General features: G+C 57.4%; 2 protein-coding genes across 6 annotated transcripts in view; one reads left to right on the plus strand and one right to left on the minus strand.

Annotated features, from left to right (window-relative positions):
* Positions 1-1,898, plus strand: part of TSC2 (TSC complex subunit 2) — a 35,346-nt gene extending 33,448 nt beyond the window's left edge. Inside the window, 4 exon segments of the mRNA XM_023521403.1 lie at positions 989-1,067; positions 1,137-1,228; positions 1,319-1,417; positions 1,552-1,898. Coding sequence (XP_023377171.1) covers positions 989-1,067; positions 1,137-1,228; positions 1,319-1,417; positions 1,552-1,722 — 441 coding nt within the window. The 3' untranslated portion in view covers positions 1,723-1,898.
* Positions 1,899-1,904: 6 nt separating this feature from the next.
* The window catches only part of PKD1 (polycystin 1, transient receptor potential channel interacting), a 44,151-nt gene continuing 20,033 nt past the window's right edge, over positions 1,905-26,022 (minus strand). For 4 of the 5 annotated variants that reach the window (XM_011376916.2, XM_023521401.1, XM_011376915.2 and 1 more), the window contains 35 exons: positions 25,021-25,152; positions 24,650-24,825; positions 24,288-24,421; positions 20,106-23,722; positions 19,733-19,882; positions 18,473-18,616; positions 18,065-18,344; positions 17,759-17,972; positions 17,508-17,679; positions 17,025-17,177; positions 16,214-16,358; positions 15,381-16,001; positions 15,058-15,214; positions 14,523-14,775; positions 14,224-14,419; positions 12,803-12,973; positions 12,576-12,719; positions 12,278-12,488; positions 12,052-12,178; positions 10,987-11,103; positions 10,843-10,892; positions 10,431-10,615; positions 10,231-10,324; positions 7,244-7,362; positions 6,959-7,161; positions 6,689-6,883; positions 6,141-6,280; positions 5,608-5,720; positions 5,208-5,355; positions 4,964-5,089; positions 4,577-4,751; positions 4,143-4,433; positions 3,929-4,063; positions 3,550-3,855; positions 1,905-3,454 (listed from right to left, as the gene is read on the minus strand). In XM_011376916.2, the coding sequence (XP_011375218.1) occupies positions 2,987-3,454; positions 3,550-3,855; positions 3,929-4,063; positions 4,143-4,433; positions 4,577-4,751; positions 4,964-5,089; positions 5,208-5,355; positions 5,608-5,720; positions 6,141-6,280; positions 6,689-6,883; positions 6,959-7,161; positions 7,244-7,362; positions 10,231-10,324; positions 10,431-10,615; positions 10,843-10,892; positions 10,987-11,103; positions 12,052-12,178; positions 12,278-12,488; positions 12,576-12,719; positions 12,803-12,973; positions 14,224-14,419; positions 14,523-14,775; positions 15,058-15,214; positions 15,381-16,001; positions 16,214-16,358; positions 17,025-17,177; positions 17,508-17,679; positions 17,759-17,972; positions 18,065-18,344; positions 18,473-18,616; positions 19,733-19,882; positions 20,106-23,722; positions 24,288-24,421; positions 24,650-24,825; positions 25,021-25,152 (10,062 nt within the window). In that variant the 3' untranslated portion in view covers positions 1,905-2,986. Of the gene's footprint in view, positions 3,455-3,549; positions 3,856-3,928; positions 4,064-4,142; positions 4,434-4,576; positions 4,752-4,963; positions 5,090-5,207; positions 5,356-5,607; positions 5,721-6,140; positions 6,281-6,688; positions 6,884-6,958; positions 7,162-7,243; positions 7,363-7,728; positions 8,687-10,230; positions 10,325-10,430; positions 10,616-10,842; positions 10,893-10,986; positions 11,104-12,051; positions 12,179-12,277; positions 12,489-12,575; positions 12,720-12,802; positions 12,974-14,223; positions 14,420-14,522; positions 14,776-15,057; positions 15,215-15,380; positions 16,002-16,213; positions 16,359-17,024; positions 17,178-17,507; positions 17,680-17,758; positions 17,973-18,064; positions 18,345-18,472; positions 18,617-19,732; positions 19,883-20,105; positions 23,723-24,287; positions 24,422-24,649; positions 24,826-25,020; positions 25,153-26,022 lie in introns of those variants that run through there. The other variant, XM_023521402.1, reaches the window with a different exon arrangement.

Below are 26,022 nucleotides of genomic sequence, written 5' to 3' on the forward strand. Positions count from 1 at the left end.
CCCTTCAGAGCCTGTGTCCTTCTCTGTAATGTGGATGACAGCCCTGTCAGTTTCCTCATGGAGCCTGGGCACCCGCTACTATGGTTTTGGGGGAATAACAGTGTGCACCTGTACTTCACGGGGTGCGTGGCTCGCAGTCCTTAGTGTGCTCATAGCGGTGAGCTCTTCTCCCTTGGTATCTCCTTGTATCATTGTACAGAGGTGGAGGGTGGGTGTAGGCCCTGATATTCGCCTCCATTCTTGACAAGGACTCGTGGGTTTGAGGTCCTGCAGGGAAGAGGTGGGCTCCATCCAGGCGACTTGTCACAGGGCAGGGATGTGGAAGACATGAGGGAGAGCAAGGCAGGGAGCCTGGCACAGCTCAGACGGCTGAGGTGCTGGCTCTCAGAGGGGGTCACTGGACACACACCTCTGAACAGAGAACCTGGTGGACCCCAGTGGGAAGGCCAGAGTCCTGTGCTGCAGAGCTGGGAAACCAGAGAGGGGCCTGAGTGGTGGTTGGTGAAGCTGCTTCCTGAGGTGGGGTGCTCGGGTGTGCTGTCACTGGAAGGTGAACAAGGACTTAGACGTGCGAGTTAGGCTCTTGGGAGCTGTCAACTTGTGCATGGCATCAGAGCCTGCAGAGCTCCACATGCTGCTCTCAGTTGACAGTGAGGCAGGTGTCAGTAGGTGCACCAGATAATGTATGTTTGTACTGGGGAGGCGGAGCTCTGTGGCTGAGGTCGTGACTATGAATTTAAACTTTGGCAAATTCAGGTGCTGGGATCCAGGTGTGGAGTAGGTTTTAATAGTAAGGCAGTTAGGGGGAGAGATGATGGCAGCCCCCGGCCCCTAGCTGGGTAGGAGTAAATGTGGGCGCAAAGGTGGTGGTTAACATGCACACTTGTGGGGTTAGCAAGTGTCTTAACACCAATGAGATGCTGCCCTCATGAGGAGGTGGCAGAAAATGGCCCTTGGTGCTGGGATGACCCTGCTTTTGTCCGGGCAGGGCCAGTTCAACTTTGTCCATGTGATTATCACCCCCCTGGACTACGAGTGCAACCTGGTGTCGCTGCAGTGCAGGAAAGGTGAGGCCTGGGGCTGGGTGGGAAGGCCCTCGGGGTCCTGAGCCTCACATGAGTGCTGTGTTCTCCCAGACATGGAGGGCCTCGTGGATACCAGTGTAGCCAAGATCGTGTCTGACCGCAACCTGCCCTTCGTGGCCCGCCAGATGGCCCTGCATGCAAATGTGAGCAGAGATGGTATCTAGGGTGGGTGGGACAGGCCATAGGTTCTACCCATAGAGGGCTCACTGCCCTGCCCACCCTGCCCACCCCAGATGGCCTCGCAGGTACACCACAGCCGCTCCAACCCCACTGACATCTACCCCTCCAAGTGGATTGCCAGGCTCCGCCACATCAAGCGACTCCGTCACCGGGTAAGGAGGATGGGCCATGGGCACCTGGCCTCCTCCAGAGACTTGGTGGCTGGGCAGGGTGTGTTGGCATCTGACTGGGGAAGAGCGTGTAGTGCCATTGTGGGCTTGCTGCCGAGGCCCCCCTCTTTCCTCAGATCCGTGAGGAAGCCCACTACTCAAATCCCAGCCTGCCCCTGATGCAGATGCACCCCCCAGGCCACGCCAAAGCCCCAGTGCAGGCCCCAGCCGAGCCCATGCCCACCTATGAGACAGGCCAGCGGAAGCGTCTCATCTCCTCCGTGGACGACTTCACAGAGTTTGTGTGAGACTGTGATGCTTTGGACATGCCCAGGGTTCCTTGTGGATGCCGTCTGAGCAGCCACACTGCTGGACCTTCTCAGTCCCCTACAAGGCACTGGGCAGTATGTGTGAACGTGAATAAAATGGTTGTGTGGCCCAGTCCTGCTGCTGTGCCCACTCGCTCTCAATACTCAAACACAGACACAGCTAGTGGTCAGCCAACTCATTTATTTGACTTTGTCTGTTGGGGGTAGGGGCAGGATCAAGGCTGTAGCTTTGGCTATGGCCACAGAAGCGGTACAGGGGGATTGTTGGGCTGCCATCAAGGCCTTATCCCTTCAGGGAAGCCTCACACACGCACTCTCACACTCACCTTCCCCAGTCCCAGGAGCCAGCCCCAGGGAGGGGGTCTTACCCTCAACCACCCTGGGCTCCTCTGCCACACACTAGTCCTGTTCCTAATCTAGACCCAACACCAGCAGGCCTAGGCCTGGCCTTGAGCAGGGCAGGAGAACAAGGCCATGGTGGTGATAAGAACTGTCTAGGGGGCAGCTGTGCCCTCCAACAACTGTATGTCCAAGCACCTGCTTGAGGCCAGGCTTGGACCCAAGAAGCAGCTGTCACTTCCTACATCCTGGGCCATTTAGGCAGGTGTCTGGGGAGGCCAGCTCTATAGTCCCAGCTCCCCCTCAATGCAGGTTACAGTGGGCATGGGGCTGTGTCAGTGACCAGGCCCCTTGGCCCTAGTGAAAAATACAGCGACGTACAAAAATATATACATTTTGACCCCATATAAATTATTGACGATAGACACACAGATGGCAGCTGGAAGTGAGTACACTCAGCAGGGAACAGGAGAGGTAATAACTTAGGGGGAGGGTATTGGGGGGTGCAGGTTTCCTCCCCGCAGCCTGGATCCTTAGCAAGGGGAAGATGTTTGCCCAGGAAGTGGGGCCGGGCACAGCCCGCTGTACCTGAGGACTCGGGAAATAAATTAGTGTCTCAGAGGCTGGGCACTTGGTCCAATACTGCTGTGTCCTCCCACAGGGAGCCGGGGAGGGAACCCTGGGTCCTAGATGGCCACATGGCCTCTTTAAAGTGCTGAAGCCCACAGAGAGACTCAGACAAGTGTTGCCCGCTCTCTGGGGGACCTGTGTGCAGCTGTTCTGCTCAGCCCAACCATGAGGGCAGCAGAAGGTAATACTGAGTGGTGTCTCTCTGGCTCCAAGAGGCCAAAGAAAAGCCACAGGCCTACCCTGGAGAAGGGGCATGAGCTCAGCCCCCCTGGGGCTAAGTGCTGCTGGGGTGGACCTTGTTTTTGGCCCGCAGAGAAGCCCTGCTGGGGCCTGTAGCCAGGCCAATGCCTCGACTGGCCCGGGCAAGGCGAGTGGTTAGGGCTGGCCGAAGCCCTGGGGAGAGGCCAGCAGGAGGCGAGGCTGGGGGCCGGCTACTCCTGCGGCCGCGCAAGCTCTGTAGCCGCTGCTCCAGCTGGTAGACATCCTCCGTAGCCTGGTTGAGTCGGTCAAACTGGGTGAGCAGGGCCTCAAACACAGCTTGGAGGCGGGAGGGCTCGGGATCCCCCCGTGGCCCAGGCCGGCCCAGGCCCGCACTCAGCCCCTCCAGCTGGCTGGAAGAGGTGGAGGGGCGTGAGGCATCAGAGTCCCCGCTAGGTGGGGGCATGTCCGGGGATGACTTAGAGCCCCTGGATGAGCGAGAGGGCAGCGGCTCCATCCCTTCAAAGCGAACTTTGTGGCGGAACTGGGGGCGGCACAGGGGCTCGGTCAGTCCGGCTGCACCCTGGGCTCACCTGGGCCCAGGGCGCGTCCCTCTCCCCCCCACTGGGCCGTACCCACCTCCTTGACCTTGCTGAAGCCCATCCAGAGGCGTAGCCTGCGTAATAACAGCTCGACCATCTCATAGTCCTGAGGTTCCCAGGCTGGGCGGTAAAGCTCCCCACGCAAAGTGTGGTACCTCCACCGCAGAAGGGCCGCTCCCAGCCTCAGGGCACCCCATAGGCGCAGTGCCCAGAGCCCGGTGCACAGAAGGGGGGACAGGCGCCAGGACTCGGCAGGGCACAGGGCGGGACCCCCAGCCCCTGGACACAGCACCCAGAGGGCCTGGGCAGCACTCTGAAGTGAGTCCACACAGGACGATACCAGCTGCAGGGAAGGTGGTAGGAGTAAGGGGTGTGCCCGGAACTAAGCCTCCCCCCAGGGACCCATAATCACCTACCAGAACAGCCAGCTGGACGTAGGCCACAGCGAGCACCACCAGGCCTAAGGCTGCTCCCAGGAGCTCCGGCAGGGCCCGGCACAGTGTCTTCCCAAAAACCGACCACTGACGCACAAAGCGCAGTTGCTGGGCGGCCTGTGGGCAAGAGACGTCAGGCGACCAACCCTGGCCCAGCCCTCCCAGCCCCACCCCGGCCTGCGGGGCTGGCCCTCACCTTGACCAAGAGCAGGAAGAGCAAAGAGGCGGCCAGGCCCCGGGCCGCGGCGCTCAGCTGTGCGACCTGCTCAAAGCTGGTGAAACGGCGCGGACGACGGCGCACGAAGCGCGTCCACTGGCTATCGGCGGCGCCTAGCTGGGCCAGGCGCACGAGCGCCGCTGCTGCAGTCAGCGCCACCAGCAGCCACCGCGCCCAGGCCCCAGGCCGCGCCATGCGCACACGCCCCTCCCTACGCCAGGCACGCACTTCCGCCAAAGAGAAGTACAGCGCGAACAGCAGCAGGCTCACCTGCGGGGGCGGGGCCGGGTCAGGACGCACTGGGGGTGGGGCGTGCTCAGTATTCCCTCTGCTGGGGTTAAGGCGGGGGTGGGGCTGAGGGGATGGGCCGGATACGGATGCACCGGGGGAGGGGCCGAGAGGGTGGGGCATACCGTGGTGAGCAGCGGCAGCGAGAGGCCAGCGCTCAGGCGCCGCAGTGCAAATGGGCGGACGCTGAGGGCTGCCACCGCGCGTCCAGCCACAGGGAACTCGAGGCGCAGTGTGACGGCGGCGTGCAGCCCCACGGCCGGGCTGTAGCGCGTGAGCTCCACGAACACGGCGCGGCTTCTGTGCAGAAAGCAGAGATGAGGGGCGGGGCCTCCCGTAGCAAGGGTTGCATAAACTGGGGAGGAAGGCCGCTTCCAGACTGAGCGGGAACAGCAAAGCTGGGGGGTGGGAGTAAACTGGGACCACTGATGGAGGAGGGACACTGATGAAGGGGACCGTCGAGGGCCAGGTAGACAGTGGCAGAATGAGGCAGCCTATCTCCTGCGCGTCACCTGTTGTCGATCCAGTTGTGCAGCTGGAGGAAGCCCAGCTGTGCGCGGCTCTCTTCCAGGCTCAGTCCCAGCTCCTGCACGTAGCCCCCGCTGTCATACACGGCGCAGTACCCCCAGTACCAGACGCTGCAGGTGAGAGGGGCAGTGTTAGAGATAGCCCAGCCCTACAGGAACTTGGGAGTCATGCTAGCTGGGGCAAGGAGACTCTTCTGGAGAACTCTCCAGGCCCTCCCTCTGTGCTCACCCTAGCAGGTCTGGTGTGGAGTAGGCCCACGTCTTAGAGCTGTTGTGGACAGCACTCCCCCAGCCAATGCCGTAGTCGCTGGTGCTGAAGCCGCCTGAGGATGCTGAGCATGCATGCACTCCTGTGCCAGGAGGGCCTGGGCAGAGTGCTGAAAGCAGAGGGCTTGAGAGTGATGACCAAACCAGGGGCACTTACTGTTAAGCTCAGTCACCTGGGCTGAGCTCCACATGATCTCCCTGAACACTCCCAGCAACCCTGAAGGGAGATGTCATGATCTCACTGACATAAGGAAACTCAGGCAGGGAAAGGGCAAAGATCACACTGCTAGGGAGATAAACCCGAACCCAAAGGCTTCTTTAGAAAAGATCAGGGACAAGTACCAGAGCGTCCCCCAGCTCACCTTCCTGCAGCCGCACCTGCCGCAACCGTGGGGGCCCAAGCTCTGGGCTGGACTGGTTCCCGTGGACGTATGGGAGCAGTACATGGGACATCCATGGCCAGAACTCATCAGTCCTACCCACACCAAACAGAGTCACATGTTCCACCCCTCAGCTCCCTGCACTGCTGGGGGTCAGAGGCCCAGGGAGCACAGCTACTGCAGCCTTGGCTCAGCCCATAGGAGGCTGCCAGTGCTGCCTGAGGGGACAAGGAAGGACCGGGTTCCTCAACCACGGACTACTGATGTCTGGTGGCGGACAACTCTATTTTGGGCTGCCCTGGGAACAACAAGATGTTTAGCAATATCTCTAGTCTCTACTCATTGCCAAAAGCACCCATTCCAGTCCGTCCCAATCAAAAATATATCAAGATCCCTCCCAATGTCCCCTGGGGGCTCGGCTGGACCAAGGGCAGGATTAAGATGGATCGTGGTCGGCATCAGCACTGCCCTGGCCCAGCAGACAGATGTGTACATGTGTACAGGGGTATCCCTACCGGGTGATGGCCAGGAAGGCCCGGCTGTCTAGCTCCTGCCTGATGGCGCTTTGCAGGCGGTAAGCATGGCTGTGGCATGAAGCATCCCCGTAGTTGGCCAGTAGCGTCACCAGTAGGAAAAGCATGTATACCAGGAGGCTCTGGAGGGAAAGGGACAGCCTTGGGGTCAGCTCATCACAGCCTGGCCACTGTAACATGGCAGGGCTTCTGGACAGCAAACTGTCCAGAGCCAGGGTGCCTGGCACTGAGAGCAGCATAGATACCTTGCCAACACCCCAGCCGGGGACAGACATGCTGTCTACTAAGGCCAAGGAAGCCATGCCCAGGTCACTAGAGCTGGACACGAGAAGGGGCAGAGCAAGGACTAGGGGCAGTAGAAGTCGGGGTAATGGGAGTCAGGCCAGGGCTGCAGAGCCCTAGACCACCTTTGGTGGAGAGGAACAGGTGCATGTGAGGTTTTTGAGAAGAGCAGGACCTCTAGGAAGAGGCTACACTGGCCAGGAGGTGGAGCATGCGGGCAGGTGCTGGCCATGACAGCCTGAGCTTACCTTCAGCATCCCATGCAGCCTCTTGACCTTTCGGGCTTCTTCCTTTGCCAGAAAGAGTGCAAAGCCGTGGGGTGGCCGCACTCGGGGCACACGTTCACTCACAGGTGTCACAGCTGGGCTCTCCACCAGAGTGTCATCCTCATCAGGGTGAAGCCTCTTGGCCACCAGTGAGAAGTACAGGGCTTCCAGCAGGACCTGGGCCAGGGGTGGCATCAGAAGGGCCCACAAGTGCCAGAGGCTGACAGCCTGGCCCTCCTGCATCCTACTCACCTTGAGTGGCTCCCAGCCAAGAAATGAGGCCAGGAAGCTGGAGCTGCTTGAGAGGAGCCACATGACACTCACGCCAGGGGGAAAGCTGGCACCGACCCACCCTGAGACCCCTACGGCCACAGCCACCAGTAGGAGGCTGAGCACATGGGCCAGGAGTGTACACCAGGCCGGCAGCAACTGCTTCCGCAGACCTTCCACCAGCCCTGGGGAGGCAGAGACAGACAGGTGACTGGCGGCCCAGAGGGAAAGACAGGGAGGGGCATCCTAGGGGACACAGAAGCACACCTGTCCTGGAGAGCTTTGCTGACTGGGGCTGCTCCCAAGTCAGGCCCAGGCTGGACAGCCCCCTCTCACCCAGCCTCTGCAGCATCAGGGTCTCGGTCTTCTCCCCAGGAGCGCTGGACCTAAGGCATGGGAGGAGGGGAGAGGCCAGCACTCACCTGTCAGCCTGCACGCTGCCCACCTCATCTGTGGGCCTGTGCCTCCCACACCCAGGGAGGAAGTCATGTCAGCCTGTCCCTCTATACTCCTCACTTCCTGCTCACTACAGGACCTCGCCCCACATCTCTGTGACCTTTCCACCTCTCTCCTGTCCTGCCACCACTCCAGCAGCCATTGCCTCTCACAGCACAGCCTCCGGCCTCATCCCACTGCCTACACTTCACACCAGCAAACTATGTCTTGCTCCCAGTGAGCACTCCCCATGCCTTGGGCCCTTCCCCTCAACCTCCCCGCTGCACACATAGTACACAAAGCATCCCTGTGCTGACACGTGTATGTCTTTCAGATTCCAATACTACACAGTGCTCCATAGGACCCAGAGAGCAGCCGCCCTTCCCAGCTCCAGAGCTGCACCCCTAGAGAGAGAAAGGGGGAGAAAAAGAAGCAAGACTGGGACAAGCACTTGCTCAGGAGACAGTGCACACACTTGGGGGCGGGGGGCGGTCCACAGGTTGTGCCAATTACGGAAGCAGAAGAGAACAGGCTCCCAAATCCCAGTAGGTGTCTGCTGCCACTGAGCTACGCTGTTTCTGGTTTGTGAATCTTCTAGAGAATAAAAGACACTACCATCTATGGATGTGGGAGATGACAGAGATAACATATTTTTTTTCTTAAAATGGACTTTTCTGATTATAAAAGTAGCATAAACTATTTGTAAAAAATAGGGTAATAATAGAGACCAGATATTTAACATCGGCATTTCCATCATGCAACGGACAGCAGTGTTAATAGTTATTTTAGTCCCTTTTCTATATGCACATGTGTTTGTATTTTACATGTAAGTATAAACATGTTATATCAAGTCGATACAGCATAGAGTACATGGAATTTTACATTAGACTCTAAGCTGCATGAGAGCAAAGACTATGTTATTTAATAACATCCACCAATTCCTTCAGTCACTCAACAGGTGTGTTGATCTCTTATGAAATGCCAGGCACTTTTCTAGGCCACTGAGTGAAAAGAACAAAGCCCGTGCACTTATAATGTTCATGTACTAGTGGGGGAAGCAGACAATAAGCACAGGCACCGCTTAATGCACAGGAAGCAGGGAAAGACCTGGACACGGAGGCCTGTGTCTGTGCCTGCATGTGCATGCATGCAAGGGTCCGTGTTACTGTACTTACTACATCTGCATAAGGCAGGAAGGAAGGTTTGGATTAGTAGCATTTGAGTGAAGACCTGAAAGAAGTACACCATGGGGCTCTTGTCTTGGGGAGGAGCGGCCTAGGCAGAGGAAACAGCAAATATAAAAGACAGAGGCAGAAGAGCGAGGGACGCTGTAACCAAAGGAGAGTGGGTGAGAGGGAAGGTGGCGGGAGAGGGCTTGGAAAGATGTGGGGCCAGACCAGGTATGGCTGGTGGAGCTTGTAAGTATGCCCCGCCATGGTAGGCCGCCTCCAAGATGCCCCAATGACACTTCCCTCCTGGCATCATACCCTTGCATAGTCTCCTCCCATGGAAATCAAGAGGATATTGTGGAATGATGGTGTGTTACCAATGAGGTTGGGCCATCAAAGAAACTGGCTTTTGCTTTGCTCTCTTGGACCACCCACTCTGGGGACACCAGCTGCCATGCTGTAAGGATGCTCAAGCAGACTAGTGGTAAGGTCTAGACGGGAAGGAGCTGAGGTCTCCCACCAACAGCCCAAACCGAGGTGCCCGCCATATCAGTTGTTTTAAGCACTAAGTTTTGGGGTAACACATTATGCAGTGACAGCTAACCAGTGCCCCAGGAGAGCTGTGACAGGGTCTGCCTCAGGGATCAGGCTCTCTCTGGTGCAGATGGAGGAGCAAGTGTCCACTGAGGCAGCCCTGGACTATCCAGGCAGACGATGACACTTGGATGAAAGGCAGATGGAGAGAAGGCTTGTGTGAGGGAGGATGCAGAAGGGAGTCGAGAATGAATCCTGAGTTGTTGTCTTGATCACTAGAGAAGGCCTTGCCCTTTTCGGATGAGGGTGGCTAGAGGACAGAACATCTCAGCGGGGAAATCGAGTGCTCTGTGAAGCTGTTAGGTCTGCACCACACACTAGATATCCACGAGAAGCTGTTTAGTGGACAGTCAGTGTCTAAACTGGGATTTCTGGAAGGTGTGGGCTGGAGATATTTGGGGGTAGTCAGCTTATAATTACTACCCCAGGGTCGCTTCGTAGTATAGGTTTTAATCGACCGGCAATTTCTTTATAAAAATGGCATCATGTCACAGTTATCTGTCTTCCTAAAATGACTGGAGCAGCTTTCCCTTTTTCTCTGTGTTCTAGGACAGTTCATATATCTCAGTAATTTTTGGTTGCTTGAACAAATTAGAAAAGTTAGTTAAAAGGAATGGAAATGTGGATATTAGATATAGATGAGAAAAGTAGAAGAAGATGCTACTTAATGAATTTTGTTACCAAATTGGAAATCAACCAAAAAACTGAAAAATTCTTAGAAATATAAAATCAAGTCTCAAAAGAGAAAAAAAAGGGATATTTAAAAACTCGACAATTATTCCTCATCACAGCCGGACCCTGAGCCTCGCACAGGTCGCCTTTATTTTCCTCAACTGTTCCTCATTCCTGTCGCACTAAGGGAGCGCTTTCCTGGGCCCTGGGCAACCCCATGAGGTCCTGTCAAGAGACGAGGGGCTCAGAGGTCAAACAACATTTTCCCAGCCCCACGCTGGGGACACGGGGCTGGATAACACAAGGCCAGTCCCACAGGGGGAACAGGGCTTCTTGGCCTGGTCCCCCTACCCATGCCTCCATCCCCGAGAGACGCTCACTCACAGGCCAGTGAGCAGGTCCGTTTCTACTTGAGTCTCCTGGGTGGGGGCCAGGCTGCTGGTCCCTTCAGCCAGGATCTGCCGGATCAGGTCTTCATCTAGAGGGAGCAGAATGTGTCGGGGAGGGCATGGGTTCCTCCCACCCCAAACCTTGGAACTTCTTGGGGAGAACTGGTGGATACCATGCTCCCCACTCTGGCTCACCTGAAGCTGAGAAGTATTTGGTAGGGGAGGAGGGGCTGACCAGGGAGAGACCGTCTTCCTCTGGGCTCAGCGTGTGGCCCATCCGGCCCCGGGCCAGCCGCTGCAGGGTGCTGCCCATGATGGACGGGTCGCTCAGCAAGTCTGGCCAACTGAGTGTGCCTTCGCTGGACGGCCAGCACACCAGGCTGTAGGCGACACAGGTTGGTAAGAGGAGCCAAGGAGAACACATCTGCACATCTAGTCACACACTAATATGTGAGGCTTCTGAGCAAACACACTCTAGGGCAGCATGTGAGAGCACAACAAACACTGGACGAGAACACATGACACGGCACAGGCACTCCAAAAACCTGTAACAGCACACACGCAGCTGACCTACAGCAAGGCTCACATCTTCACTAGGGACCCCCACCTTTTGGAATCATCCAGAAGTAAGTCGCTTTTCATTTGTCCAGCAAAGGCCTATTGAGAAGTACAGACAGAGCCTCAGACTCTGGGCTCCCCAGAGACGGTGGGACCCACCTAGCCCAGGCAGAGCCCCTTGGGGAGCCCTCACCTCAGCACGGAGCCCAGGGAAGGCGAGGAAGGAGCTGTCCAGCACAGATGAGTCCAGGTAGCTGTCAATGTCTAGGACGTGCTGTCCCGTGGGGGTGGGGCTTGGGCCCCCAGCCACCTGCAGGGAGAGGCAGGTGGTCAGTAAGAGGCAGCTCTGGCCCCTGCTCTGGTGAGGCATGCAACCTCCTGAGCAAGCAGTCTAGACTAGTGCTGTCCTAGAGAATGTTCTAGAATGATGCACATTCTATATCTACACTGTCTTTCGTGGTAGCCACTAGCCACATACTGCTATGGAGTACCTAAAATGTGGCTGGTGCAACTAAGAAACTGAAGTGTTGATTTTATTTAATCTTAACTACTTTAAATATAAATAGCTCTTTATGGCTAACTTCGCTGTACTGGATTCCTAGGGTACATGCCTCTTGGTCACATGTACTGTCTTTTCTTATCAGTTGCTAGATTTGATGTGCTGCTGCTTTGTTAAGGATTTCTGCCTGCATATTTCTAAGGTCTGGGGTTCCCTCTTCTCGTGATGTCCTTGTCTGGCTGTGGCATCAGGGCTGTGCTGGCCTTGTGGGATGAATTAAGAAGTGCTCCTTCCTCCTGTATGTTTTTGCGTCTCGGAAGAACTGGTGTGGACTCTTCTGTAACTGCTTGGTATAATCACCAGTGAGGCTGTCCGGCTTTTCTCCATGGAAGGTTTTAAATTCCTAATTCAATCTCTTTACTTGCTACAGGTCTACTCAGATTTTCTATTTCTCCTTGAGTCAGTTTTGGTAGTTTGCCTTTCCAGGAACTTATTTCTTCTAAGTTATCTAACAGGCTGGCCTACAGTGGTTCATGGGGCTCTCTAATCAGTCCTGTTATCTTCTGTGCTATTGGTAGTGGTGTTACCTCATTCAATCACGATTTTAACGATCTGTCTTTCTCTTTTTTCCCTGTGTCAGCCTAGCTGGGAAATTTTGCTAATTTTCTCTCTTTGGCTGCCATACGGGACAGCACAGCCTTCGGCAGAAGAAATGAGGCCCATGCTCCACTCTCAGGAGCACCGTGGTCCCCAGCCCACCTTGCTCCGGGACATTCGGAAGAGGAACAGGATGACCAGGTAGATGGGATAGACAACCACGCTGGACACCAGGCCAACGGCGATCGTGTCAACACTCAGTGGGATCAGACTGGACACGGGTCCCACACTGTGTGGCAGGAGAGGAGAGATCTGGCTGGGTTAGGCTGGGAGGGGGCAGGAGGGGTTAAGGCAGAGGGAGGCCATCTGAACCCCCACAGGCACCCACCTGTAGGCAGTGTCTCCCACGACCCCATACCACACGGCATTGGAACCCAGGAAGAGGCAGAGGAGGAGGACACAGCAGGTGGCCCGCTGGACTCGAGTGAAGCGGCTTCGAGGTGGCCGGTCCCATATAGAGAGCCAGATGTGCTTGTCAAAGAAGCCACGCTGGAGCTCAGCCACCAGCAGGCGCTGGAAACGCCGAAGGGCCACGTCACCTAGGGAAAGGGCACACGAGGGGCTTCAGGAGGCCAGAGGGCCTGGCATCTCCTCTAGCCTACTAGGACAGGGGGGCGGGGCCTTACTTGCTGCCAGCACCTCCTTTTCCACCAGGCCCCCATTAGCCTCAGTCTCCACTGACAGCCAGTCGTTAACCAAGAAGAAGGTGCTGCGGGTGGTCTGCAGGTCTCGGACAATGATGTGCTGCAGGAACCAGGCAGGGCTGAGCCCTGCAGAGGGAGCGAAGCTAGGTCAGGGCTACAGGGTGCCAGGCAGGCGGGAAGGAGGGGAAGCAGCAAGTGCCCACCCGGACCTTTATTGTCGTGCCACACACGGATCTTCCACACACTGCCCAGGCTGTGCGGGGTAGCGATCTGAAAGATATCCAGGCTGTTGCGGTGGAAGGCTCTGTCCCCATCCAGGTGCCGGTGGCCACTCCGGCTGTCTGCCCCATATAGCATGATGCCCACATGTGCCGTGGTACCTAGAGGATGGAAGGAAAGGTGGCAGGACTCGGGGTCTGCTGCCTACCAGACATGAACCCAGCAGGTTTTCTCCTCTGTTGACCATTCGAATACAGCCAATCCTCACTCTGCTCAGCTTATAACACGAATCTTGGTTACCAAAATTTGTAAAATAAACACAGCCCCCAACGACACGATTCAAATGTCAGTTATGATGGTATGTTAACTGTGACTAAGTGCATAAAATATAAACTTGGCCGCTAGCTCTTCAGACTACTATGTAAATAAAGGATGCACATCCTGATGGGTAACCAATCACGTCACTTCTGAAGCCTACTGGTGACGGGTCTCCGTGCATCTATCAGTTCCCACACAGGCTGCTAAGCGTGTAGTGGTGCTGCCTCCTTATCTCTCAGCGATAAACCTACACGGCATTTTACAAAAGAGGGGATTGGCCAGTAATGACGAAAACACAGCAAAAAAATAAAAATAAAAAATGGTACTGCTAGACATAAAATCTGAATCAAAGATAAACGGACTACTGAAGAAGCAGCCATAGGAACATCGATGCTGCCTGAGAGACTGTACAGAGGCCATCAACGATAAACTTACCAGCATAAAAAGGACAGTGGTTGTGACAAAAAGGATTCAAGATGTTAAGAGCAACTGATGCTGGCAAAAAACTTCACATTAAAAGAACCCTCCGAGGTACTTCACAATGTGGAGAATGCAAATAAAAAATGTTGAAATATGGCAATTCGCCAAGGCATAGAAAAGATGTTCACACCATATCATAATGGAGAAGGAAACACTGTTCAAACTATTCTTGATAAGTTTTTCACAAAGAAATAAAACACTTTAATTCCCAATATGTCTGATGTTTCAAGTTACACTGAACTAACTATACACTTATAACCAACAGTTTCTGCCATCTTGGAAACACTTTGTTTTCACAGTGACTTATTATCATTCAATAAGCACTTCCCCCACTGATCATGAAGCTCGCTTTTGCAGAGTGCACACACTAGTAGGTCCCACACGACTGCACAAAGTGAGACCACCCACATTGACTGCACCTACTTCTGGAAGGAACTGCTTTCATTCTCAGGAAAGATTAACGAGCTAATACTTCGCTACTACTTCCCACAGCAGTCCGTAAAGTGAGCCCTTGTTTTATGTCATCTATTATAATGATTACTATTAGGGAAGTTGGCCAGACAGAGCAAATGAGACAGCCTGGGGGCTTGGACAAGGTAGCCCCTCCCCTTACCTGAGCCTCGGCCCCATCCGGTCTTTACCAGGATCTCATACTTGAAGCGGCCCCCCTTACCACAGAAAGGGATAACACGGACCCGGCTGATGTCCAGCTGGTCCAGCTTACGCAGGATCACAGCCATGACTGCATAAGTCACCAGGCACACGGCACATGTCAGCAGGACGATGTAGTTCATGCTAGAGGCCGGCTCCTGGGGAGACAGAGCTATCAGGCCCAGGAGGCACGACCCTTACCTCGCCGGCTCAGGATAAAGCTGGGGCCTCCACACAACTCAGGAATGTGGTGCCACTCACAGGAAAGATGAAGTGGACATGGCTGGGGGGCACGAAGAGGCTGGCTCCAAAGGCAGTGAGGTGGCGGGTGAGGCAGACGGCCTGGCTGGGCGAGGTCTCCTCTAGGGGCACAAGCCCCTCCGTTCGCCACATCATTTCCTTCTCGCTGAAGTACTGGCACAGAGATGTATACAGACCCACGGACACTTCCAGCGCCGACCAGTGGAAATGGCTGGTCAGGTTCAGGTAGTAACTCCCACCCAGGTCTCTGGTCCTGGGGGAAGCAACAGAGAGTGTCATGGCCACAGCCTGCCCCGTCCCAGGTCCCAAGTTAGGGAGGTGTTCTCAGCTACGGCCAAGCTTGCTATGCATGGCCACGCCTGACCACTCCCCAATCATCCTGCTGCCACACCTGCTCCCATAGGGAGCCCACATGACCTTGGCACATATAGATCCGACCATGTCCAGTCTGCCTTCAGAGACCAGCCCCGCCCATGCCAATAAGTGGCTTATACAACTCAACAACCCAGTGTACAAGCCGCTTCCAGATCCTTACCCTGGAGCAATGAAGAAAGTATAGGGCCTATGGTCCTCGCCAGCCAGTGCCTCCAGGCTAATCTTCCTGCTGGCTGAGCAGTTGTGCTCGTTGGGCCACGGTGCCAAGTGCAGATAAACAGTCAGGTAGGGCTCAGGCTCCTCAGACAGGTAGTGCTCTGGGGGTGGCATGTGCAGGGTCGGACAACTACCCATCTGGGGAATACCCCTGGGATCCCTCCTGAGCCCTCCTTGCTACAAGGGCCAGAGGAAACTCCATGCTAGAAGCGGAACCTGCTCCTCCCTGGTACCCTCAGCACCCAGTGCCCCACCCAAGGCACCCACCATTCAGCACTGTGTAAGTGAGCTGTAGGTGTAGTCCGGCCTCAGGGTTGCTGTGCTCGGGGGCGACCACAGCACTGACCGAGGCCCGGGGTGGGACGATGGCAGAGCTGGCAGGGATGCGGTGGCCCCATGCAGCCTGGTCAGAGCTGTTGGGCACCTTCACGGTGATGGCACGCTCTGAGGCCAACCGCCCAATGGGGATCTGGGCACCGGTCTGCGTCTGGAAGGCCATGGACGCCACCTTGGTGGAGACAGTGTAGTTGCTGATGTAGCCGAAAGGAAACGGGTTGGAGTCAACAAGAAAGATGAGCTGCACCACATCGCTGAGGTTGGACAGGGCCCCACTGAAGGCAGTGGGGATGGAGAAGTGACAGCCAGGGACCGAGGCATTGCCCTGGCACAGCAGGCTCAGCGGGTCTGAGCGCTTGCCCTGTGCCACGATCTCCTCACCCGCCAGGGTCAGGGGCTCCTCATTGAGCACTCGGGAACGCATAAGGATGCACATGAGGGCTGATGACAGGTGGTAGGCCCTGGATGCCACCATCAGTGAGGGTGGCTCAGCCCCTATCTCTGAGGGCTGCGAGTCCTGCACATCAGAGCTGGCCAGGTGGATGAGGTCACCTATAGATGCGGGGAGACACAGGGAGAAAGGCTGGGAGAAGAGGCAGACGGAGGGGTTGGGAGAACAGTCGGTAGGGGAGATATTGGGGAAGAAAGGGGAGGTTAGGGGAGAAATGGGGGAGAGAAATGGAGAAGAGATTGTGGGGGAAGAGGTCTGAGGGAAAGATGGAAGGTCGGGGGAGCACCGTGCACCCTCCAGCCCCTGCCCAAACCTGTGATGTTGAGAATGCTGTCGGCAATGGCAGTGGGCGTCCCGGTGCCTGCAGCGGTTTCGGCCTGCAGAACACGCATCATGGCCTCCAGCTTGTGCAGTGTCTTCTTTAGGCACGAGTGGCACACGGGCTCCTTGCTGGACACCTGTGGGGAACCCGGGCACTGTGTCCAGCCTCACTCCAGCCTGCTTGCTCCCTCTTCCACCACTTGGCCTACCTCTACTGTCACACTTGCTATAATAGGGTGGCCTCCCCACCTGTCAGATTTCTCTAAACCACCTTTTGTGGTGCAGCTGGGGAAAACTCCCCAAACACTGCTCCCCCCACATGCCTCCCTGCTGAGAGCCTTTTGGGGGCTCCTCCCTATGCACAAGCCCTGTTGCCACCCCTAGCCATGGAAGCCACACAGTCATGAAAGCCATGTAGCAGACAGGGTGACCCCTGCCTAGAAGACTCTTCACTCCCTTCTCTTCTGCTGAGGCCTCTGCAGCAACCCACCGCCACCCTGGGCACAGTGCTCTCCACATCAAGACTGTATCCAGCTCAGTTCCTGGGTGAGAGTGGTGGGCAACTTTTCAGGGCCAGAAAGCCAGATTAGGTGTGATGACAGGCTCGGGAAGAAGGCACAAAATGACCTCATCATGTCAGCCTTTCCCTGTACCTGGGCTGCTCCTTAGGCCCTAGGCCATCCTGCAGGGTTGTCCTGGGGGCATCTGTGGCTCACACTGGGCTCACCCAGGAAAGGCACATGACCAGCCACTCTTGGGGTAGGGAGGCTCAGGGCTGCTGAAGGGTCTGAGTCCTGCCCTACCATGCATTGGGCCAGCACTGCCGATATCTGCTGGATGTCGTCCACGGTGTTGACCCTCAGGGAGACCAGGGTCTCTGTGATGTTCTTGCGTATCTGGGCTCGTAGCTGCCACCTAGAATCTGGCTCTGCTGCCACAGCCAGGTCCTGCTCATACTGTGAATGGTGGGCACAAGGTAGCCGTCAGTGGGTGACAGAGGTACCCCCGCCAGCAGCGTTGCATAATGTGGGCAGTGACTCGAACTGTTTCTTTAAGGACAAAGGGGGTCTTCCCCAGACCCCCTTCAGGGGCTGGGATACAGGAAGAGATGGGGGGTAGGGAGGAAAGCCTGGTGCTGGGGAGAGCCCACAGAGGGGTCTGCTGAGAACAGGAGTCATTTCAAGGAAGTTAGAGATTTTGTCTGTTGGGAGCCAAAGGACAGACCCTTTGCAAGGATGCAAGGATGCAGTCGGGAGTAGTGCTCTGGGCAGACCCCCTGCACTGACCTCATTGAGCACGGTGATGAGGGCCAGTGAGTACTCAATGACGTGCTGGGGGTCAGCCTGTCTTAGTAGCCTGGGCAGTAAGCTCTCCGTGAGGCTGTGCAGCCAGGGGGTGAGGTCCAGGGGGCTGCCCGGGGAGTCTCCTGGGGGCTCTGGCAGGGTGATGGCCAGAGACCTGTGCACAGAGACCACAGGTGAATAGGCAGCAGCCCCTGCTCCCACCCTCCAGGCCCTGCTCTCGGGGGCCTGCTCACCTGTTGAGGGCGACCACAGAAGCACCCAGCTGGTCCTGCACCACCACAGCCAGGTCCACCTCAAAGTGGGGCGCAAAGCCAGGTGGCAGCACAGTCCCATACGTGGAGAGACTGCCCTTGTAGACACAGAACTCCTCGCAGTGGCCCTGGCGGCAGCGCCGCAGCAGCAGGGCATACACCAATGGGGCGCCTGCATCCTCTGCGTCCTGCCAGCCTGTGGGCCCCAACAGTGTCACCGAGGCCTCTCCATGGGGGCCCCTCCCTGGGCATCTCTGTTTCCTCCTGCCTCCCTAACCCCGCACTTACCTGTGCACTCAAAGTGCACCTTGGTGGTGAGGGCACGCACAGCATCCACTGGGAAGAGGTGGCAGGAACCCCCCAGTGGAGGGCGGTTGGGGGAGAGGCGGATGGAGGCGCAGCCCTCCTCCTCCCCGGAGAGACCCAGCACAGTGAGCGTGAACGTATAGCCCTCGCCGTCCCGCAGCACACCGCGCCGTACCACCAGCCGCATGCCTGAGCTGCCTGTGGACGTGGTTGTCTCGTCCAGCACCAGTGTCTTGTTGCTGAAGGTGCTCACAGCCCAGCGCTGAGGACGCAGATAGGCGCTCAGGGGCAGGATTGGCACTGCTGCCACCTCCAGGGCTCAGACATGCCCCACCCGAGCCCTCTCGTCCCTACACCCAGCCCTGCCCCCAACCGACCCGCCCAGCTCACCCCTCGTTTGGAGCCCCCACTGCAGTTGTCACAGCGGCCCTCCAGGTATACATAGGAGCTGCGGCTCACTGCATACACTGCCTGTGCCTTGCAGGACACGCACTCCAAGGACACTATGGGCACCTGACCGCTCCGGATCAGCACCTGGGGATAGGGTGGAATTACAGGAAGGCCACGTCCTGAGATAGGGAGGGCCTCTGCTTCTGAGGCTCAGACCCAGAGTCCGTCCAAGGTAGTGGGATGGTCACGGGCCAGACAAGGGCCTCTCCCTCTGGACATGTTGCCCCAGCTGGGAGCACTCCCTTCGAGGCCCTACCAATTCCTGCTCAGCCCAAAGTCCACGTTCCTAAGGGTCGGTGAGCTCAGCCCTCACCCAGTGTATTCATCTGAGTGTCTCCCAATCTGGGGGTGAGGGGTGTCACCTATAGCAGCAGAAACCACATTGGGCTTATTTTCTGTAGTATCCCTCCCAGTCCCAACTTAGGTCTGGCATACAGGAGACACTTGATATATACTCATATGCCAGTGCACCCACGGGGTGAGAGCTGTGCTCTACATAGCCCCTTTGAGGTTCCTGCTGCCCTAGGGGGTTGGGCCACAACAGAGCCAGGCTGGACCCTGCTCAGAGCTCCCACTATCCCAGATATTCTCTCTAGGCAGGCCTCCCCTTCCCCAGGCAGGCCATCTAGGAGAGGCCTGGCATTGGGGAAATACCCCCCCATCTCAGGCATCGGCAAAGCCTGGCACACCTGTTCCCACCAACAGGCCCCACCCAGTGGCAGCTGGAGTGGTTGCCATGGGGTCCTGACCTGTCTGGCTGGTCCAGGGGAGGGAAGCAGAGCACATGCCAACAGAGAGAGGAGAACAGGCCCTCGCAGTTCAGAAACAGGGACAGCCACTCTCAGGGAGCAGACATGTTTCCTCACTGTCGGCCTGTGTGCTATTGGGGCAGTTCATTTCTCATAAATCATGAGAGCTGCACAGCTCCTCTAAGGTTTGGAGCACAGCCCTAGCCCATCTGGAAGGAAGCAATCCTGAAGTCGGATGACTTGTTAAACAAAATTTGTACTAGAAATAGTAATTTTGAAGTAAACTGATAGCCTCTAAAAGCACTAAAACAAAGAAAACCTTAAAAAAGGGTACTTGACACGATCTGTAAGAGGAGGTCCTGTGCCCTCAGCCCTTCCTAGCAGTACCCTGCCCACCTTGGGCCTTTGGCTCCACCTGGCTTGGGCACGACCAAGGCCAGGTGGCACCCACCGTCTGGTTGGTGGCCTCCTCCTTCCGGCCAGCCTTCCACACGGTCAGGTTGAAGGTGTACTCCACACCGGCTTGCAGGCGCTCCCGAGGGATGGTGACCACACTGCTGCCACGAGGCCCGAAGTTCAGCGCACATCCACCAGTCCCACTCTGTGGCCCATGACAGGGGGCAGTGAGACCCTGGACCTGCCTCAAAGCAGAGCCCGGCCCAGGGACAGCTGGGGATACTCTTCCCTCTGCTGGACTCAAGCCTACCAGGACTCGGTCAGCAAGCACACCTCTCTCCCCATGCTGGGCTCATTAGTGCAAACAACATGAGAGGGGCTGAGAGGACGCACCCTTCCCCTGGCCCCCACCCCACTGTGGGGCTGACCTGCGTTGAGGCCACGCAGGCCCAGTGGAAGCTGAGTGGCGTTTGGTCCCCATCCTCCAAGTTGGGGTCGTAGGACTTGCTCCCGTCCAGCACCAAGTCCTGTGTGTTTGACCACACTCGGTACGAGCCACCCTCGACAATGGGCACTAGGCGCTCGGGGGCCACTGTCACATTGGCTTGGATGCTCTGCGCCAGCGGTGTGTCCCCAAATGACACCACGAACACAAAGCAGTAGTGGCCCACAGGCAGCACCAGGCGAGGCACAACCAGCTGGGGCCGGCTCATATCCACGCCAGGCAGGGCCACACGGGTCATGCGTCCAGGCCGCTGGCAGCTGGTGGCACGGTACACCTCCCAGCGGTACTCAGTCTGGTAGGTGACACAACCACGCAGATCGACGTGGGCCTCAAGGTAGTTGCGCTGGGAGCGCCGCATCAGCACTTGCGGGGGCAGGGCTACATCCACCTTGGGCTCCCGGCAGGCCAGGATGTGGACAGTGACCGTGGCCTGTGCCACAAAGAAGCTCACCAGGTTGGAGGCATTCACCTCCACACGATAGTCCCCGGGGTGTAGGTAGGAATGGTTGGCCCATGGATCCTCTGTATCCTCTGCCAGGGCTCCATCCCCAAAATCCCAGTGGTAGGCCACATGCCGAGCACTGGGGCTCGTGACGGCTTCAAACCGGGCTGAGCGATTGGTGAAGCAGCGGCCGCTGCGCAGTGCCACGTGCTGGATGATGTCCTGGACCTCGACCACGAGCGTATGGTTCACACCGCCTAGCTCATTAAAGGCACGCACGTGGATCTCTAATAGCCCCGCAGCCACTGGCGTATAGGTGACGTCACGGCCTGACAGGATGACCAGTGAGTCTCCCTGAACTTTCTGTAAGGAGAAGTACCATGCATAGGCAACGCGGGTCCCCCGCTGTACCCGGGCCGTGAAATTCTTTTCAGTGCCTGTAGCGATGCCTGGCTCACAGCAGTTGGGTACCTGGAGCCCACCCACGGCCTCCAGTACCAGTATGTGCACCTGTGCCTGCGCTCGGCTCACATGGTTCTCAGCCTGGACGCTCACCGCATAGTCCCCAACCCGGGGAAAGCTGCGGGAAAAGTGGGGCCCTGGGAGTGCCTCGAGGCTGGCCCCGCCAATCTGCAGGCGGAAGCTGACAGCTGAGCCAGTGGCTAGCAGGATCTGAAAGTGGACCAGCTGTCCAGGCTCTGCCACTTTGTTGCTGGCCCACAGCACCAGGCCCACGACAGGCTCCTCCACCGTGAGGTTATGCGTGGCTACGACCCAGCTGACTGCATTGGAGGCGTTGAGCTGAACAGAGAAGGTACCAGCACCAGGGAAGACCACAGCAACATGCTGGCCGTGCCTGTTGCCACCTGGAACAGCCCAGCACCAGCTCACGTTGGTGCCCGAGGCCAAATGCCCCCAGAAAGGCACAGTGGAGCCGGCTATCACAAAGCTGCCATCTAGCTCGCCAGCCCTGATGCTGAGGCCACTCACAGGCACCTGCACAGCTATCTCGATGGTGGTGTTGATCAAGCCCAGCTGATTCTTGGCTGTAACCGTGACCAGGTACAGGCCAGGAGTGGGAAAGGCGTGGGTGGTGGATGGCTCTCGGGTCTCCCAGCTTAGCCCTTCCTCCAGGGACCAGGTGTAAACAACACCGCTACCGCCAGCCAGCTCGGCGTAAAGGGTGACACTTGCATTGACAGTGGCCGGGTTTGGGGAGGCAGCCGCGGCCAGCCACCCCACGGGCTCCACAAAGTACACAGTGCGGTTGGCCAAGGCACTGCCCAGCATGTTGGTGGCCCGCAGCTGGACAACATAAGTGCCCGCCTCAAGTACAGTAAGTGAAAAGGTTTTACCACTGCCAGCCAGGGTTGGGCCACTGTCCCGCTGGGCAATCCAGCTATAGGAGATGTTGGTGCCATCCCTGACCACAGCCTGTAGTTGAAGCGTGCGGTTGGTGGGGAAGCAGCAGCCACCACCGCCACCAGCCACCTGTAGCCCCTCAATGCGCTGCAGGACGTAGATGAAGATGCTATCCTGGGCGGCACCCACCTCGTTCTCAGCCGTGACAATGATGTTGAAGGTGCCCACGGAGCGGAAGGTGTAAGAGATAGTGGGGCCCCCAGGGATAGGTGTGCAGCGGTCGCACAGCACCCAGGAGTAGTGCATGTCGCTGCCCGCCTCCAGGGAAGTGCTGAAGCTCACACTGCCGTTCAGGGGCACCACCGTGCGGCTGGCATTGACGCTAAGCCCCCGCACACGCTGCTGTACTGAGACGTTCAGCCAGGCCTCACCACGACTCACTTGGTTCCAGCCGGCCACTCTGAGAGTGAAGTGGCCTGTACTGGTGTAGGTGTGTGTGACCACAGGGCCTTCGAGTCGCCCGCCATCCCCCAGCTCCCACAGGTAGGTGGCGGGACGCCCACGGCCCACAGTGGAGAATAGGTAGGGCTGCTGCAGCTCCAGCGCACGAGAGGCGTTGACCCTGATGCTCACGAGCTCCACAGGCTCCTGCACCTCCACAAGTGCTGAGTCGTTGGCAGCCGAGATGTTGTTGGACACGGTGACTGTCACCAGGTAGGAGCCCACGTCCCAGTAGGTGAATGTGGCCTCAGGGCCCCCGACACAAGGCGTGTCCTCAGTGCCAAAGTCCCAGATGTAGCGGTAGGTGAATGAGGGCCAGGTGAGGGCTACCAGCCGGGCCTCATCTCCAAGTCGCACAAATTGCCTCTCAGGCAGCAGAGTGACATTGCCCACCTCGGGCTCCACGCACACACTGGTGAAGTAATGTGCCTTGTTCACACGGCTTGACAGGATGAGCACCAGCGGGAACGTGCCACTCCGTGTGAAATTATGCATCACTGTCGGATCCCCCCAGATGGTCGTGTTGGATGAGCCGTCCCCGAAGGTCCAATCGAAGACATAGTTCGCGGGGTCCCCAGTGACGTGGGCCGTAAGCTGGGCCTGGGGTTGCACAGGTATGCAGGCCGCAGGGTCAATCCAGAGCACCTCCAGGACGAAGACTTGTACAGGCAGGCTCTGGGCCAGGTGGCCAGCAGGACTAGATGCACCCACAGTCACTGTGCAGTTTTGTGCCCGCAGGTACACGTGCTCTACCATGGCCTCAGGACCCATGAGCACTGTGCCATCCCCCATGTCAAAAGTCCATGTGACATTGTCGCCTGACTCTAGGGTGGCACTGACCACCACAGGCATGCCCTGCTCCACAGCCGGGCTCAGGCTCACGGTCAAGCCTCGGAGCTCCTCGAAGATGCGGACACCGGCGCACGCCGCCACGCTGCTTACTGTGTTGTTGACCTCCAGGTGGATGTGGTATGTGCCCCTCGAGGTGTATGTGTGGTTGATCACTGGCTGGTGCTGTGTCACGGCTGGGGAACCATCCCCGAAGTCCCACGTGTACAGGACACCCCCAGGTGAGGGCAGTGGGTGTGGGGAGAAGGTGACGGGCCGGCCGGCCACCAGGACAGCACTGCCCACAGCCACGGCCATGGCTGGCAGAGTGGGGCGCACACTCACAGGCACCAGCTGCGTCAAGTTCTCGAACGTGTTGGACACAAGCAGGGTCAGGTTGTACTCACCTGAGGGACAGGCCCGGAGAGGGAATGGCACTGGGGCCACCGTGCCACCTGCTTAGCACAACCCCTCCCGCACCCCATGAGGGCTGCTGTACACAGGAGCCTCTTGGGGGAGCAGAGCAGCGCCCCAGTCAAAACGTGAATGGAGAACATCCTTGGGTCCCGCCCCAGGGGTCCTCATAGTGAGGCATGTGTGGGGCACCAACAGCACAGAGCAAGATATGGCTACAGCAGAAATGGGACAGAGTGGACCGTCTCCAAGTATGACTGCACTCAGGTTAACAGAATGAGTGCCAGTGTAGGGCAAGGATTGTGGGGGCCCTGTTGTTTACTTTGCATTCTGTGCATGAAGCTTCTGGAATTTTAAAAGTAACTAAAAGGCGATTCTCCTTCTCCCCAAAAAAAGGCTCAGAAGAGGGAACAGGAAGGGACAGAGGGTCCAGTTTCTGACAAGAGACTCAAATCATAAGGTTCAGCAGCCTAGTCCACCCTTCACCCCTGGACACCCCTCCTTCACCCTAGTAAGGCCCCAAGGGGGGCTGCCCCCAGGGCAGCGGCCCATCCTCACCTGGGACAGTATAGGTGTGTGTGGTGTTGTGCTCCACTAGCACCTGGGCCACCATAGGGTCTGGGACCTGGAAGGACTCATCGTATGGAGGCTTGAACTGGCCAATCACCTGCTCCCCATCCCCGAAGGTCCACCTGCCAGAGAACAAGGCAGGCAGTGAGTGGCTGGGGGATATGGGTGGGAGAGGCTGGCCACTCTCATGGGAGCATGCCCTGGCCTGGCCGCAGTCACTCTCTCCTTGTACCTCCACTCGGGGTACCACCCAGCCCTGCGGCAGGCCCCACCCCCTCCCAGATCCCATATACCCAGCACCTCCTGACAAATGAAGTGGGGGCTGCAGGGTCTAGGCCTGGTACACTCACAGAAAGGCCACCTCCACAGCCGAGTCTACCAGCACAGTGGCCGCGACCGCCAGCGTGGCATTGGGAGGCAGCACGGGTGGCACTGCAGACACTTGCAGGCCCCGCATCCTGTGCATCCGCTCCACAGTGACGTTGTAGTTCACAGTGACATTGCTGACGTGGTTGGTGGCCGTCAGCTGTGGAGAGAGGTGGCAGTGAATAGGCTGTCAACTAGCTGGGTAGCAAGGCAGTGTGGGCAGAGCCCCACCCTGCACTCACCCACGGCTGCTGCAGGGTCCTCGGGAGCAAAGGAGAACAGAGGGCAGAGGTGAACACCAGAAGTCTGCCCCACCCCCACCCTGCCCTCGTCATTCCCTCAGCCCCCCACCCACCGAAAGCTTGAAGATAGCAGCACTCTGGTAGATGACATTGAAGACCACATTATGGAAGGTCAAAGACTGCTTGTCATCGATGGTCCAGCGGAAGACCACATCTGAGCCGGCCTCCACCATGGGGCTGTACCTCTGCGAGAAGGGAAGAGCATCAGCCAACTGTGACCCTGCCTCAGCCCAGGGTCTTTGGAGGACCAACTCTACCCTGAGCCCACCTCTACCTGCTCGGACATGCCCCCCTATGGGCTTCCGGGAAGAGAATTTGAAGACTCTGTGAGGGGGGTAAAGGAGGGCCTCAGGGCTCACTCTTGACTAGAGAACCACGTGGTACAAGGCTGAGCTCGGGCTTAGTCACACCTTGACTTCTCTATACCTGTTTCCTCACCTGTCATCTCTGAGTCTGGACACCCCTTCCAGGGCTCCTGCTCAGACCCCTCAGTTAGACTATACAGTCCCACTTGGCAAAGCACTTAAGTCTCACAAAGACTCATGGCTGGATGTTTACCCGCATCACCTAATAGGTATGAACAGGTGACTAGGGGAAGCTAGGGGACAAAACTGTACAGTGGCAGGACTGTCAGAAACAGCCCTTCCAAAGGCCCCTGTGCAAAGGTGCAGAGCTGGCGCTGTCTTGTGCAGGGTGGGCACCCCAGGCCAGAGACAGCTCCTTCTCAGAAAGGCATGGACAGTGGCCCAGGTGGCATGAGACCCCACCTCAAAAAGTGCTTACTTTAGCCAGGTAGGAACACAACAGGAACTCAGAAAACACACCCAGGCTTGATGAGGTCAGATGTGGGTGAAGAGTTTGACAATTTCATGAAATGTAAGAGTGGAAAGAAATGTTCTAGTGATGACTTTTCAGTAATTTAGAAATGAATGATCAGTCTAAGGAGCCTACTAACAGGATCTGATCAGTAACTGAGACCCTTGGCCTAGCAGCCAAGCTACTTCCTCACTGGGGAGGGGCCACTCTCTGCACAGGCATCTTGTCTCAGGAGGGGT

This window comes from Pteropus vampyrus, unplaced genomic scaffold (assembly GCF_000151845.1).
Source record: "Pteropus vampyrus isolate Shadow unplaced genomic scaffold, Pvam_2.0 Scaffold303, whole genome shotgun sequence".
NCBI classification, from domain to species: domain Eukaryota; kingdom Metazoa; phylum Chordata; class Mammalia; order Chiroptera; family Pteropodidae; genus Pteropus; species Pteropus vampyrus.